The following is a 15,431-nucleotide window of genomic DNA, read 5'->3' as shown; positions in this document are numbered from 1 at the left end:
TTTTTTGTGGGGCTTTTGGCTATTCTAACATTCCCCCTTCTGAAGAGGTAACCCTAAAATCTTTTAAGGATTAGATAAAAGCTCCCAAATATTTTTGACGTTTTTGGCCTTTGGAACGGAGTATGTTGCTAAGTGTCCCAAGCGCACTGTGAGTTTTAGCCAAGAAACTGGCTACTTTTCTTTGGGGTCTTTTACAGGTGCACTCACATACATGCAGGCAATATACTCACACACATAAAATAAAAACAATAAATAAAAAAATTTGGGGGGGTCTTTTTTGAGACAGGGTCTCCCTGTAGCTCCAGCTGCCTGGAACTCACTCTGTAGACCAGGCTGGCCTTGAACTGACAGAGGATCTGCCTGCCTCTGTCTCCCAAGTGCTGGGATTAAAGGCATGCACTACCACGCCCAGCATAAATAATATATTTTTAAAATGCACTCTAGTGTTATAATACATATAATAATTATTTGGTTGCCTAGTCCCCTCCCTCTACCCTGACTACTAGCCTAGAGTTTGTGAGACCTGGGAACAGGGGCTGGCAGCACCCTCAGGGGCTGCCCATATAGGGAGTGGTAGCTGGGCTGGCTTAGCCCACCACCCAGCTGAGTACCAGCCTTCTTCTACCAGATCTGTGACTATCTCTGGGCTCTGCATTTTGAGCATCTTTATAAAATTTCCTTCAACTAGTGGTCCTGACTATGAGCCTGGCACAGACCAGACATTTAATAATTGGGGTAGAGCACCAGGATTCTAAGAAAGGGCACTCTGAGGAGAGGGGTGGGGGTTGAAGGGCAGGGCTGAAGTGAAACGAGAAGGGGTTGGGAGCAGGTGAGAGAGGGACAGGAATCAGCTTTGGGGAGGGGAGGTGCCATCATTCACCCCTCTTTTCCAGGGCTGGATGGCACGGAAGACACCTCACCAGGTCTCTCCCGAAGGCCTGGGATAGGACCATCTCCTGCTCCAGCTTCTTCTTGATGTATTCTGCTGACAGCACCATGCCCTAGCCCGGAGGAACAGAGCAGGTTGGTGAGGGGCCTTGGGGACCATCACAGCCAGTGACCCCAGCTGCTCCCCTTTACCCCTTGACAAACAGGCTTTGGAGGCTGGTGGGTACTACCTTGTTTATATCAATTCCATTTCACAGATGAGGAAATGGAGGCATAGAGGGAGGCTTGCCTGACAGAAGCTGGTATGACTTTTCCCCAGTTACTTTCCCATGATGCTTCTGGGGACGACCCCCACCCCAAGCCTGGGGCAGGCAGGCTTGCATGAACCTTCTAGACTAAACCACACCCCTCTGGGTGATCTCTGCCAAAGGCACAGTGATCAGAGAAGACCCCCAACTGCAGGTACTGAATGCTGGGGTGGCGGGGGGGGGGTCAGAGTAAAGGCGAGGGGCCCTCAGGTGCACAAGATTGATACCTTATGGCCCAGCCAGGTGCCTCGATGTCCCTCCACAGGGAGGCGCTCAGCATCACCTGTCAGGTCAGTCAGGGCATCCTTGGGAAGAAAGGCAGGTGAGGGGCAGCTGACAAGGACAGGCAGAGGAGACAGGCACTTGGGCCTGTGGAGGGAGCCATGGGAGCATACCTTAGGGGACAGGGTTCCACGGATACTGATCACCACCTTCTTCTTGTCATGGTCCACTGCCACATAGAAGGGAGTTTCATAGACCTAGGGGTTGAGCAGCTCATGAGCCTAAGTGGCCCCTGGATAGTGCCAGACTTGGGAATGTGACTGAAGCTAGTGTCCTTCCCACTCACAGGGCCCCTAAACATCTGCCAAGATTCCTTGGTCCCCTGCTTTCCCACTCCCATCTGCCTCAGGCAGCCATTTATGAGCCCAATTGGCTTGCTGCCCCTCCCTGGGGTTTCCCTGCTTCTTCCATTTCCTTAAAGCTGGACATAGAGGCCTCAATGCCTAGTGGAAGTGGCACCCACTTCCCCAGCTAGCTCAAGGCAGTGCAGGCCTAGGGTACCAAAAAGGAGGGGGTCACCTCTGGACCACCCACTGGAGGTGTTTTGGAAGCTACAGTTGACCCCGCTGGCCTTCACGGATAGCTTTGGTGGCCTGGGCCCCCAGTGGCCTAGCACAGAACTCAGGCCCCAGCTCTGTGTGTCCCCGCCTGGCTCCTCACCGCATCATGACAGGAGGTGTAAACGATGTCCACCGCAGTCATGTTCTCATCCAGGAAGTGGCGGCGGATGGCGATGGCATTGCAACCACAACAGTTGTCTTCCTCAATGGTGACTCCAGGGGCGAATCGGGGCCGTGCAGGGCAGAGGCAGCACCTGAGGTGGGGCAGGAGCAGGGAGCTCAGGGCTGGCCAGGACCCGGTGGGTAGTTTTTTCTTCCCATCCTCTCTGAAAGTGGCTCCAGGTGGAGTTTCAGCCTTACCCCATCTATCTCCTGAATCATCTTTGCTAAGCCCTGGCGACTTCTATGTACCAAACCTGTGCGCAAGCAAGCTCATTGGTCTCTTGGCAGCCCCTGACCCATGAACCCCTCCTCACTTGGCCAGAGACATCATCACTCCTTTTTTCCCCCCAGAATGGACCTTCTCCCTGGCTTGTCCTCCATCACCATGGGCTTTGGTCTAGCCTGAACCTCCCTTCGCTCTGGCCACACTTCCTGATTTGCATACTTGCCATAAATTCACTCAGGACCCCACTAGACCTGCTGCACTCCCACACAGCATCTCCTCTTATCTGTCTCATAGCCCTCTGGGTCTCCAACCTGTCCTTACTGCTACCCCAGCTTCTCCTGCTCACCCTACGCCAGTCCACTTTGCCTTCTGATCAGGTCACCATAATTTTTCTTCTTAGGATTCCAAGGATACCCTCCTTGTCCAGCATTAAAGTCTGAGTCTTTTCCAGGATTCGCCCTATCTGGCCCTCATCAGGCTGATCCTCCCATTCTCCTCCCATCTACACCCCCCTGGCTCCCTTCTTTCTGTGCTTGATAGCTTTAGTGTCATTTGACACACCTGGGTTGAGGGAGCCTCAGTTGGGGAATTGCTTCTATTGGACTGGCCTGTGGCCATGTCTGAGGGGCATCTTCTTGATGAGTGATGTAGGAGGGCCCATCCCACTGTGGGTGGTGCCACCCCTGAGCAGGTGAGCCTGTGTTGTATAAGAAAGCAGGCTGAGCAGGGGCCAAGGGAGCAAGCCAGTAAGCAGTGTTCCTCTGTGGCCTGTGCTCCAGTTCCTGCTTCCAGGTTCCTGCCCTGAGTTCCTACCTTGGGCTCCCTGATGAACTGCGACCTGGGAGTTGTAAGCTAAATAAACTCTTTCCTTCCCAAGTTGGTAGTGGTCAGAGTGTTTTGTCACAGCAATGGAGAAACAAACTAAGAGAGTAATTGGTACCAGAGAGTGGGATATTGCTGTGACAGACCTGACCTTAGTGTTTTGGGGACGACTGTGGAAGTGTTTCGAACTTTGGGCTGGAAAAGCCATAGCGTGCTCAGAGTTTGTTGCAGTGGAGCTTGAAACAGTTATGCTGAAAGAGTTGTAGACAATGGAGGCCTGGCTTGTGAAGCTTCAAAGGGAAACTATCAGGACTGTTCGTGTGAGATTTTGGATTGATAATCTGTGGGTTCTGGTCGGCTGGAGCTGAAGAATCAGCTGTTGATTAAGAAGAGACCAGAACCTGAAGTAAAACCTTTGCTTTACTGGGACAATTGATGCTGGTTAGCTGTAAGTAACAAGATACCAGCATTACTGTGGTGAAGTCTTCCGGGAGGTATTTCCTCAGGGTCAGCACACAGAGGGGACCCACACCTCTATCTCAAGCTGGAAGCAGGACTTGGTAATGTGTAAGAGTCTCCTGCATGGTTCTGGTGTTGAAAGCGTGAAGGGGTCATAGAGAGCAGCTGAAGCTTGGCACTCTGAGAGGCCAGGAAAGGCCATAGGAGAAAGTGCAGCTTCAGTTGCAGCGAAGACCCCAGGATTGAAGGGGTCATGGAAAGAATCTGAGGCATTGCACCCCGAGAGGCCAGAAGAGGACATTGGTGAAGGTGTAGCCTCAGTTTCAATGGAGACCCCAGCTTTTTGGAGATGCCAGGACCATGGGACGACCACCAAGGACAGCGGCAGGTGTGTAATGGAGCTGGCCTGGGTCTGCGAGAGGAGCTGAGTGTTCTGTGGACGGCAAAGTCAGAGCAGTGGAGCCTTTGGAGTCCAGAGGATCGTGAGTGAATCCCAGATGTCCAGCTTCAATCTACTTTGCTGGACTTAGGTTTATGCTTAAGTGTGCCCAATTCTTCCCTTTGAAATAAGACAGTACTTGTTTTGGATTTTACAGAAGCCCACAGTTAAGAGACTTTTAAAAGAGACTATGGACTTTTAAGTGTTTGGATTTTTTAAAGGACTGTGGGGTTTTTAAGGTTGTACTGTCTTATGCTGTGATATTAACATCATATCTTAGGGACAAAAATTGGAAAGTTTATGGTTTAATAGTGATGTTTGTGCGTCAAGTTGACAAGAGGTCAATTGTGCTGAATAGCTTTAGTGTCAACTTGACACACCTGGGTTGAGGGGGCCTCAATTGGGGAATTTCCTCTATTGGACTGGCCTATGGCCATGTCTAAGGGGCATTTTCTTGATTGTTGATGTGGGAGGGCCTAGCCCACTGTGGGTGGTGCCACCCCTGGGCAGGTGGGCCTGTGTTGCATAAGAAAGCAGGCTGAGCAGGGGCCAGGGGAGCAAGCCAGTAAGTAGCATTTCTCCATGGCCTGTGCTCCAGCTCCTGCCTCCAGGTTCCTGATCTGAGTTCCTACCTTGGGCTCCCAGGTGAACTGTGACCCGGGATATGTAAGACAAATAAACCTTTTCCTCCCCAAGTTGGTATTGGTCAGTGTTTTGTCACAGCAATGGAGAGACAAACTAAGACACTTTCTTCCTCTGCCTGAAAGTCTCTCTCCCCAGATTCTGTATTCCTCATCCCTCCATATCCTTTATTCTCTGTCTTGGCAGGGTCTGCTCTGTGCTGGTCACAGGTGTGTCCTCAGCACCAAATCTGCTAGGCACACAGGAGGTTCACCAGACAGGAATAGACGAAGATGAGTCAGGGCTGAGCTGGTCACTCAGTTGGGAGCGCAGCTGCTCCTCAGGCCACCAGAGGGAGCTAGTACCCAACAGACTGGGTGCCAGAAGCCTATAGCAAGAGTGACCAGGGCTGCCAGCTGTCCAGAGCTGGCATTCATTGGAAGGTATTTGCCTTCTCAGGGCAGCGCCTGTAGGACTGTTACTTCCCACAGAGAGGCTACACAGAGAAACCCCAGAGCCAAGTGAAGAACTGAAAACTTGTGAGCCTGGAAGTGGGGACTGCCCCATTCACAGGATAGGATACACAGGATACATTACACAAGATATACATCCAGAGCTGGGCTGCTGGCCCTGATAAGCCACCATACCACCAGGCCAAGTGAGAGCAGGTTTGAGGCCAGGTCCTGAACTCCTGTGTCAGGCAGTTGTCCCCTCCTCCCTCAGCTGAGCAGGGGGCTGTGGTGAGGCAGCTTTGAGGCTAGACTTGGGTTCAAATCCTTCCTGGTATGCCACTTCCTGATTTTTGTGGCTAAGCCTGAGCTTCCTTCCTCTGTCAGAGGGGGGCACTGACTCCTGCTTCCCAAAGTTACTGTGAGAACCAAGCCTGTCCCCTGTGCTGTGTCCATTGTCCTGCTCCTCTACTTCACACACACACACACACACACACACACACACACACCAAGCTCTTCTAAAGTAGTGATATCCCACCCTTTGGGGTAGACTGCCAGTGCAAGGTCTGAGGGCCAGAGGATGGCAGGCAGCTTCTCCACCACACCTTCACCTCATCCTAACAGGCAGGACCCAATTGAGCCCTCTGAAGGCTGAGGACTTTGTTCTCTGCCTCTTTGGCACTGGCTCATACAGGTGGCTTATATCACTGCTGTCCCCAGAGCACCAAGAGCTCAGGTGCCAGTGGCTTCCTGATTCTTTCTGCTAGAACCAGGGAGTAGTGAAGCAGGACTTGCCTGAGAGCAGGTATCGGGGCTCTTGGCCCAGTACTCATCTTGAAAAGCTCTCCATCAGGACGAGGTGTCCCAGAAATGAAGGGAAGAATACTGGGCATGTGCAGAGATGGGAAGAGCACAAAGTGCTCTGAGTTCTGATCTATTGTTAGGGGTAGTGAGAACAAGGTCCCAAGAGTCACAAGCTTCCTCAGGGAGGAGGCCCTGCAGAGTGGGTGGGACCACTGTGGTCCCTAGGGAGGGACATGGAGGATTGAGGCGCAGATCATTAGGCCAGTCTTTCTGGAACAGGAGCCCAGGGAACTATCCTGCTTCTGCCTGACACAGGCAGAGGACAGAGCCACTACAGGACAGGGTCCTTCTAAAGCCCTTCCCCACCGGCCCACTTAGAAGCACAGAACCTACTCTCTCTACCTCCACTCCACCCTACCCCAGGGCAAGGGCAGAGCCAGCTCACAGGCCAGATTTGGGCCTAGGCTTTCCCAGCTCTCCAGCCTTTACTACAGGGTCTCTGTCTCTCTAAAGACTTCCATGGCTTGGGCCTTCCTCCCAAGAACACTCTTCTAGAAAAGCAGAGCACAGGAGGGAACCAAGAGAAGGGGAGATATGGGCAGGAAGGAATGGTGGGGGGCAGAGAGGATGAAGGAGAGGGAAAACCCTGCAGTGTAGATACTACTTCTCTTTAAATTACAAAAACAGTCCATTTCACAGATGCAGAAACTGAGGCTCAGAGAATGGCCTGCCAAGGCTGCAACTCAAAGTCTGCATTCAAACCAAGAGCTGTGTGATTCCAAAGCCCAGGGAGGATGCAGGAGAAAGGCCCAGTTGAAGGTGCTGGGAGAGAAACCACTTGGGTCCAGGGAAGGTGGAGACAGGATAGCAGTTTCAGAGCCCCTACAGCACAGGGGAAGGGAAGTACCTGCTCATCATCTCATCCCCTTCCTCCACCCTTTAATGGCATTGCTAGGGACTGGTGGGATACTCACGAGCAGGACCGAGCCAGCTGGCAGAGACCACAGGTGGGCTTCCGCATCAGATACATAGGCCAGCCATAGGCAGCCAGGGCGAAGAGCATATAATAGCAGACTTCTTTGTAGCGCAGCATCTCGTGCTGGAAGACAGGATATGGAGGGTAGTGACTGCTGCCCCTTTTGCCAGCCACCTCAGCCCACCAGTCCCAGAGGTGGGAGTTTGCCTACCTGCCCCCACAGAGAGGGGCTGCTGGGCGCCAGGTGAAGAGGGACGGCCCCTCTAGACACTGATTACATTTGCCTAATTATCTCCCTGCACCCAGGGCGCACATCCTCCAGAGACCTGTCCTATAGCTACAGTGTCTCAGAATTAATGATTTGGGGACAGAAAATCACTCTGAGCACTGTATCGATTTTCTGGCTTGTTTACCCAAGAAGGAAAAGAGCATGGGGCTTGAGTGGCAATCTCCCCGCCTCAGTAATCAGGCCCTGGGAAGGGACTTCTCTGCTGGGGAATTTAACCCTGTGACGCCTTGGTCACACAGCTCAGGGTATCTGGCTGTGGGCAGCAGGGCAAGCCAAGCATGGAGACACATCACCAAATGTCTCTGGCCCTCTGCTTCTCTCAGGCTTGACTCATGGAGGTTCAGGCTCCTAAGGCTGAGGGAGGCTGTCTCCACCAGATTGGGATCAGGCCAGAGAGAGGCGCCAGTTTGAAACCCAGGAGTCTGACGCCCAGCAACTGTTCTTGATGCTGAGGCTGCTATCAGTGCTAAAAGATGGTCAGAGGCAGGGACAGTGGTGCCCCAGCAAAGCCTGTCAGTCAGTCCCCAGCCCCTGGGCACTAGGACTGCGGCACTTAGAGGGAATTAGTCACCTTGTAAAAGTTAAGGAGGGTGATTAGTCATCTTGTGAAGTGAAACAGGTAGGCCTCAATCAGCACCCTTCTGCCTGCTCTTCAGGAACTCAGGAAGGAGCCGGTAGCTGCAGAGGCAATTACCCTGGGTGACAGGACAGCGAGGGCGGGGTGCTGGCAGCCTCTGCCAGGTGGCGGGTGCAGACTCTGCACCTCCCCCCAGGGTGTGGTAAGAGCCATCCAGGCAAGGCCTGTTGAGTGGCAGACGGGTGGCTAGAGGCAGTTGCTGTACATGTGGCTGTAAAGATGAAAGATGCCTGCTATGGAGAGACAGACCCCTGAGCTTTTCTAAAGATGTAGATCCCCAAGGGCTGAAGCCTCTCCAGCCACTTCCCGATTACCTCTGTACTTCCAGCACCTTGCCAGAGGGATTTAGGATGGGTCACTTCCTCTTGTTTCACCTCTGGGTGCAAGGTGTGCCCAGGGCATTTTACAGCTGTGGGACAGGCTCTGAGGGATGACAGGCTTACTCCAGGTCACAGAGACAGATGGAGCATAGGTATACCTGAACTAGTGTGCTTTTCCTGAGCCTGGCGGACGGTTCTGCCATCAGTTGTGGTTCTACCCTGTGTGGATGAGGGAAGCATGTGGGGCTGGGCCTCATCATCATGGAACTCACCTTCCCTGTAACATGGGGTTTCCACTAAAGATACTTAAAGTTTCTACTACTGAAAAGGCTTGGAAATGACAGCACCACGCTCTACTGCCCTTTGGGACAGCAGTGGCAGCAATAATGTCACAGCTCACACCAGTGAAGGATTTTGTAATCTCAAGGAGCCAGGGTCAAGTATTTTGGAGCTTGGCTAAGAGATTTGGGACTCTGCTTATAGAAACAGCACGATGTGAGGGCTCTAGAGGACATGATCTGAGAGGAGGCTCCCTGTAGGGCTGAGCAAGAGTCTGAGCAGGAGCAGGAGGGCTGGCTCACACTGTGTGATTGTGGGGATGTAGTAGAGAGGGGGACTGGAGAGGGAAGAGAGTTCTGACTCACCGAGTTCTTGAGGTCGAGGTACTTGGTGTTTCTGGTCACTGGCATCCCAGACAGGAAAGCCAAGATGTCATTGTTTGCCTATAAAACAGGCATGTTAAGATGGACTGTGGCAGCTGGGAATGGTTGTGCATGCCTTTGATCCCAGTGCCCCGGGAGACCGAGGGAGGGGGATCTCTGAGTTTGAGGTCAGCCTGATCTTGGTAGTGAGTTCCAGACCAACCAGGGGATACATAGTGAGACCCTGTCTCAAAAAAACAAAAACAAAAAAAAAACTAAAACAATAACAACAATGAAAAAGATGGGCAGTGGCCCAGCTGCGGGGTAAGAAGGGGTTCAGCTTCTGCTTGCCTCACAGAGGTCTGAAGAAGCACATGGTCTGCAGCTCTTCCAATACCCAGCAGTTTTCCAAAATCAGGTTTTCCCACTTTTCTAGTTGTTCCGATTATATACAGAGCATCAAACCCCTGAGGATGTTCCTGGGCCACTCCAGAGGAAAAGGGGTTTTGTATGAGATGTAGAAGGACAGGAACCAAAGTGTTGGCAGGGTTTACAAGGGAGTAGGACAGAGAAGCCGAGCAGAAGGCTGAGCCCTAAGCTGGCATTGGTTATCCAGCCCCAGTGATTAGAAGTCCTCAGAGGTTGGCCACACATGGCCTGGAGAGCCAAGTCACTCTATCAGGAGTCAGTGGCTGGCTGAAGTTCTCAGCTGGGACAGTGGAGGGCAGTTAGCAGGAAACAGTGGCCTGAGGGCCCATGGGGTGAGGATGCCACATGATCAACAGCAGGGTCTGCAGGAGGGCTGGGGAAGGTGCTCACCTCATCCAGCACCGCATTGCGCTTGGCTCGCTGCCGCTGCCTGAGCAGCACTAGGCCGGCGATGATGTCAGAGGGCACGATGTCGAGGTCTCGGAAAAATTCAGCGAAGAGGTAGGCAATTTCTGAGTAGGCATCCTATCAAGGTCCGGGAAGACAAAAGCCGGTGGCAGGGCAGCAGGTAAGAGGAGAGACCATGAGTGAATCCCCAAGGCAGGTTCTCTGGGACCCTCTATGATACTGACCACGCCTATCCCCAGGTGGTTCTGCAGTAGAAAGCCGAGGGCCCTGGCCTGTGTCTTAGGTCCCTATCAGCCTGCCTGCTGACCCCTCCTCTACCTCCTAGATCTCTCCTCTGAAGTCCTCTAGCTCGTGCTGCCTGCTCATAGCTGCCAACCTCGGCCATTACTCTTCTCTTTCTCTCCACAGCAAGAATCAGGGCCCAGACACCTCTGGCTTTGTTTCTCCAGTAGAGAAACCACACAAAGAAGCCAGCTGCTCCTGTTTACCAGCTGTAACCCTGGAAGCCTACTAAGGGCTCTATGAGCCTCCCAGGTCTCTAGTTCCCCCACTGCTTCCCAGGGGCCTCAGCTTAGCAAACCCCATAATGTGCCTAAGAAGGAGTGATTGCGCAGTCCATGGCCTCTCTGGCTTCAGGTAGAGGCTGGGCTTTGGAGCAGGAGGCAAGGGAAGGGGCAAGCCCTGCTAGCTGTGGGTCCTCAGCCTCTCCTGCCTTCTGTTGTCCTGAGGTCTGAGGTTTACCTTAAACTGTCAGGAGAGGCCAGGGTGGGAACAAACTTAGAGTAACTGGTTTGTCTTACTGGCACACGAGAGAAAAAGCCAGTGGTTGCAAGCTCAAATGTCAAAGGGGCCACCCAGGGCCAGCTACTGCTCAGCTCCAACTGCCTAGTCTGAGGTGCCATATTCAGAAACACAGGTATTTATGTGAACACTAATGATTTTTTCAAATGCTGGCATTCAATTCTTTTTTGTTTTTCTTTTTAAAACTTTTTTTGATTTATATATTTTTTAAAAATTTTTTAAATATTTTATTTTTTTCTAAATTTTTAATAACTACATGATTAGAAGCATTTCATTACAGTTTTAACATATTCAGTAACACACTCCAGAGCAAGAGTACATCTCTTTCACAAGTGGCTGTAAGTTTCTAGGTTCACAGTTGAATTAATACAGTTATACAATATTGAACTCAGTATAAGCCCTATAAGACATAAAATTGAATGAGTTTTTAACCTTTAAAAAAGATCTCCATTTCATTTTAGAATATATTGTTCCTTGCAGAAAGACTCATTGTTTTTGCTACTAACACTGAGATGTTGGTGCATGCATCTCTAATCTGTATGTATCTGATTATTACTAGTCATAATCGGTTGCACTTGGATCCTTGGCACCTGTGTATGTCTATAAAGTCATCGGGCAGATTTCAATGGTAATGTTTATCACCTCTACTAATTAACATGATGTAAATTTCCATGCTTCCTTCTCAAATATACATTTTTTAAAATTTGTTGATTTTTTTTATGTGTGTGTATATCATACAGAACATCCCAAACCACCTTCTTCAACTGTACACCCACTTCCCAGATGGCACCCTCCCATAGCCTCCCTCCCCCAACTAGAACCCTTATACTCTGATATCCCTGCTACTGTCTGCTGTGTTGTCGGCACCTCCAGCCATTCCCCACTACTTGTCCACCTGGTGAATCTAGTCAGCCTATCCAGAGGTCTTTGTTTTAGGAAGGTCAGCTGTTTCTCTTCTAGCAGCAATCAGTTGTCAATATTCCTTTAAATAAGATTGGGGTCTGCTGTTCATTTTCCCAGTTCTATGCTGTCAATTCTAATTCTTAAGCAATGCCACACGAGCTGATGAAAAACACTTGGACAGAACCTGCCCCTTGGCAGTCTGTGTCTAACAGAACCATGCTCCAAGCATGTGTAACCTTTGCATCCACTTCTCACAACAGTCCTGACTCTATATTGTGCCCAGAGGGGACTGCGCCCTTCACAGGCCTAGCAAGGCCCAGCTTCCACCTGCCAGGGCCCACTCCCTCCATGTACTCTGTATGGCTAGTGGCAGCCAGGCCAGAGCCATGATCCTTTAGGAATCCTCAGACAGCCCATGAGGTACTCCCCACTGGCCAGGGAACACTGGGGGTCTCTTCTACTAGGTTACTCGCTCTAAGGTCCTCTGGAGGGTGCTGATAGGGGGAGCCACTCCAGGATTTCTTGGGGCTTCTAGGGAGCACTTCACTGTCTGCCTTGAAGAAGAGTGGTCTCCTGACCATTCTGGCTCTGCTACTAAGTAGCTGTGGGTCAACGAACAAGTTGTTCCACCTCTCTGGGTGGGGACTAGATAATCTCTAAGCTCCCAGACCTGTGCTGAGGGGCCTTGGCTCTCTCTCTACTCAGAGGTGCCCGTAGCTGATGCTGTCTCCCTTCTTGTGCCTCAGCACTGCAAGTGTGGCCACTCCTAAGAGCTTTGAAGCTGAAGGTTGACTGTGTGCCATCTAGCTCTGGGCTAAGCACTCAACAGCATCCCCAGACCTTGCAGGTCCATCAGCAGCTGTTCATGTGCTACTACTTTTCTGTCTTGGGGTGTCTGACTTTTGAGCATTACTTCTCCTAAACCACACTACTACGTTCCAAGGGTCTTCACATCTGTTTCCTTGATAAAGCAGATGCACAGCTGCTTTATAGACTGAGTGAGTTGGTCAGTGCAGAGATCATCCCACAAGGAGATTGTCACTCTGTTCACACTCAAAACTCCCTGCCAGCCCTGCCCTCCTGGCATTGCCAGAGGTGTAAAATCTGCATGCAAGGCGGGAGGGGACCTGAGGCAAGCGAGCCTGGGTACTTACTGACTGGGAGTCCTTTGTCCGGGTGCAGCAGAGGAACACTTTGAGCCGGCGGGACCAGCTGGTGGCCTGACCCTCCTCTAAGCGGTGCCTGTGAAGGATGAGAGTCAACGTGTGAGGTCAAGAGGCTCGACCAGAGGAACTGGGTCAGATGTTATAGAAACAGGGTGGCCTGCTCCCAGGACCCACAAAGGGCTCCCCAGTGGGCCTAGGGAAGAACAGGCTGTAGGGTAGCCATTGGATGGCCAGTAACCTGGCTATCAGCCAGCCAGAGGACTCCCTGAGGAGTCCTACTGGCCTAACTGGTGAGCTGTTATGGGGGAGGGGAGTTGACTTTTGGAAGATTGACTTACAGGCACACCCTGGGGGCTTCAGAGCTGGAAGCTATAAGTAACGGCTACTCTGCAGCCCACGTATCTAAAGGCTTAAATCAAGAGCCCTGGAGATGTCAGCCAGAATGGCCTCTCTGTCCTCTTGTTCCAAGGGCTGGGACAGATCTGTCAGACAGATCTGCTTTTCCTAGCAAAGGACTTTAAAAAAACTGATGTATTTGGTACTTACAGGAAATCTGTGATGCTGGATGAGGCTCTACATTTCCCAGTTCCTTGCCAACTGTTGTCTGGGTAGGGCAGGCACCTGCCTGCACAGCTGCCCCCTGTCCATTCTCTCCTCCATCCCTAGCCCAATGGATCTGATTGCACATATGGAGAGCCAGGGGTTTCAGGAGTCAGTGACCAGAGGCAGAGCAGTGGACCACTGTCCCACAGACATACCTCCATGGTGGGCACCAAGAGACAGTACTTCCTGATCATAAATAGCCCTAACATCAAACACGTAGATCTCCAAACTGATCCAGAAGAGGCTTGTTGGGGTTTGAGCTACATACTCGCCCCTTAAAAGCCTGTCACCAGGCGGTAAGTGGGGGAAGACAAAGGTGGCACTCAGATGTATTCAAGGCACTTAATCAGGAACAACAGTCATCAGGAACAACAGGCTGGCTCTTCTTGGCTCCTCTGTGCAGCCAAGAACTGATCTCTACTCCTTCAACCCAGGCTGCATAGACAGATAGCCAAAAGGAGGAGTAAACAGGGTCTCCCCAGACTCCAAGAGGTGGCTGGGGAAGGTGTAAGATACCAGCTGTCTGAGACCAGCTGCCTTTAGATACCAGGGTAGCCTTGCATCCTAAACCAATGCTCCACTTCCCAGGGGCTTGATGAAGAGAAAGAGAGCTGGCCAAGCTGGGTTCTCAGAGCATCACTGACTTTAATGCTTTCTAACCCAATAAGGCTCTCAAACACAATGAGATTTCCTCCCCAGCCTCTGGCCAGATGGAAATGCAGTCTCCACACCACTGAAGTACCTTTCATGAATGCCAGGGGGAGATGATGGCAGGAATGTGTGTGAGAAGGTGACAGGTTAGGTCAAGTGCATCCACCCATGAGGCTACCGACTAAGCTAGGGAGACACAGCCTGGACAGATAGTTCATGGACCCCAGCAGCGCTCTGCTGGATGATCACTATGTGAAAGAGGGGCAGACATTCCTTCTGTAAAAACCCAAGGTCAAGGCTCTGGGGAAACAGGGCTGGGAATAACACTCCCCCAAGTCCCCACCAGATTTCACTGGAAAGAGAAAGGGCCAAAGACTTACACACCCTCCTGACTTTCAGAAACCAAAATAACCTAACCATGTGGGCAACAAGGGTGCGAGTATCCATGCCCTGGGGAGTTTTGGCTTAAAATGGTCCCTGCATCATTTTAGAGAAAACAGAGGCCTTCCAGGCAAGTGGTCAGGCTTGATAAAGCCTCACGGCCAGGCTGTACTCTCCAGCTTCCCAGGAGACCCAAAGAAACCACAACAGGTCAAGGGCCTGTGAGCTGTGGCCTCCCTCATTCACCTTCACAGGGCCTGGAAACCACAGAGAGCTTCCTAATTAAAATCACAGCAAGTGCCAGCCCCCTGCTGCACAGGCTCTGGCCACCCTGAGCCCCAAAAGCAATCACTCAGAGTCAGGAAGGGAAGGAAGTTCTCTCCAGGGTCCAGAAAGCAGGTCAGGTGGGGTGGTGCGCCTGCTTGCAGAGAGCTTCCTAATTAAAATCACAGCAAGTGCCAGCCCCCTGCTGCACAGGCTCTGGCCACCCTGAGCCCCAAAAGCAATCACTCAGAGTCAGGAAGGGAAGGAAGTTCTCTCCAGGGTCCAGAAAGCAGGTCAGGTGGGTGGTGCGCCTGCTTGGAGCAGGCAAAATGGGACAGGGGGTGGTGGCCAGTTGCACTGGGAGGGAAAATAGGCTCTTGAGTCTTGGCTCCAAGGCCTGACAGTTGGGGCTGGGAGGTGTCCAGACCGGGCAGGGGTGTGGTGCTGGCTACAGCGACAAATTTATGGACTGACGTGGAAGGTTTGAAGTATGAGAGTGTGGGTAGAGGGCAGTCCCTCTGGGCAGGTGTCTGGGCAGCCCACTTCCCTGGACTGGAGATGGCTGCCACTTCCACACCCCACTACTGTGGCTTGGGGCAAATAACTGGGACCCTCATCTGTAGAATAGGTCTCACAGCTGCACTGGGGTGGCAAAAGGATTAACTGGACTAACCACAAAGTGTTAAGCATGGAGTCTGCCTTACAGAAGCCTGATTTGGGGGGTGGTGCTATTGTGATTCACCCTGGAAGTCTCTCTTCCTTACTCTCAATAACAGAACTCAGTGTGCCAAATGTCCTCTCTCATTTTCTCTGCCATACCCTTTAAAATACTAGGTGAAGCCAGATGTGGTACATGCCTTTAATCCCTGCACTTGGGAGGCAGAGGCAGGAAAATCTCTGTGAGACAGAGGCCAGCCTGGCCATCTGGGACTATAGGGAGAC

At 51.7% G+C, this 15,431-nt stretch overlaps 1 protein-coding gene across 1 annotated transcript in view; it reads right to left on the bottom strand.

Annotated features, from left to right (window-relative positions):
- Nucleotides 1–15,431, bottom strand: part of Dagla (diacylglycerol lipase alpha) — a 66,431-nt gene that overhangs the window by 9,220 nt on the left and 41,780 nt on the right. Inside the window, exons 6-13 of the mRNA XM_008827106.2 lie at nt 12,579–12,666; nt 9,703–9,837; nt 8,887–8,964; nt 6,995–7,119; nt 2,139–2,292; nt 1,592–1,675; nt 1,424–1,501; nt 921–1,001 (exon numbers count right to left, since the gene is read on the bottom strand). Coding sequence (XP_008825328.1) covers nt 921–1,001; nt 1,424–1,501; nt 1,592–1,675; nt 2,139–2,292; nt 6,995–7,119; nt 8,887–8,964; nt 9,703–9,837; nt 12,579–12,666 — 823 coding nt within the window. The remainder of the gene's footprint in view (nt 1–920; nt 1,002–1,423; nt 1,502–1,591; nt 1,676–2,138; nt 2,293–6,994; nt 7,120–8,886; nt 8,965–9,702; nt 9,838–12,578; nt 12,667–15,431) is intronic.

The sequence above is a fragment of the Nannospalax galili genome, unplaced genomic scaffold (assembly GCF_000622305.1).
Source record: "Nannospalax galili isolate Female #2095 unplaced genomic scaffold, S.galili_v1.0 scaffold1051, whole genome shotgun sequence".
Lineage (NCBI taxonomy): Eukaryota > Metazoa > Chordata > Mammalia > Rodentia > Spalacidae > Nannospalax > Nannospalax galili.
Note: the sequence above shows the minus strand (reverse complement) of the source record. Positions and strands in the feature narration are given on the sequence as shown.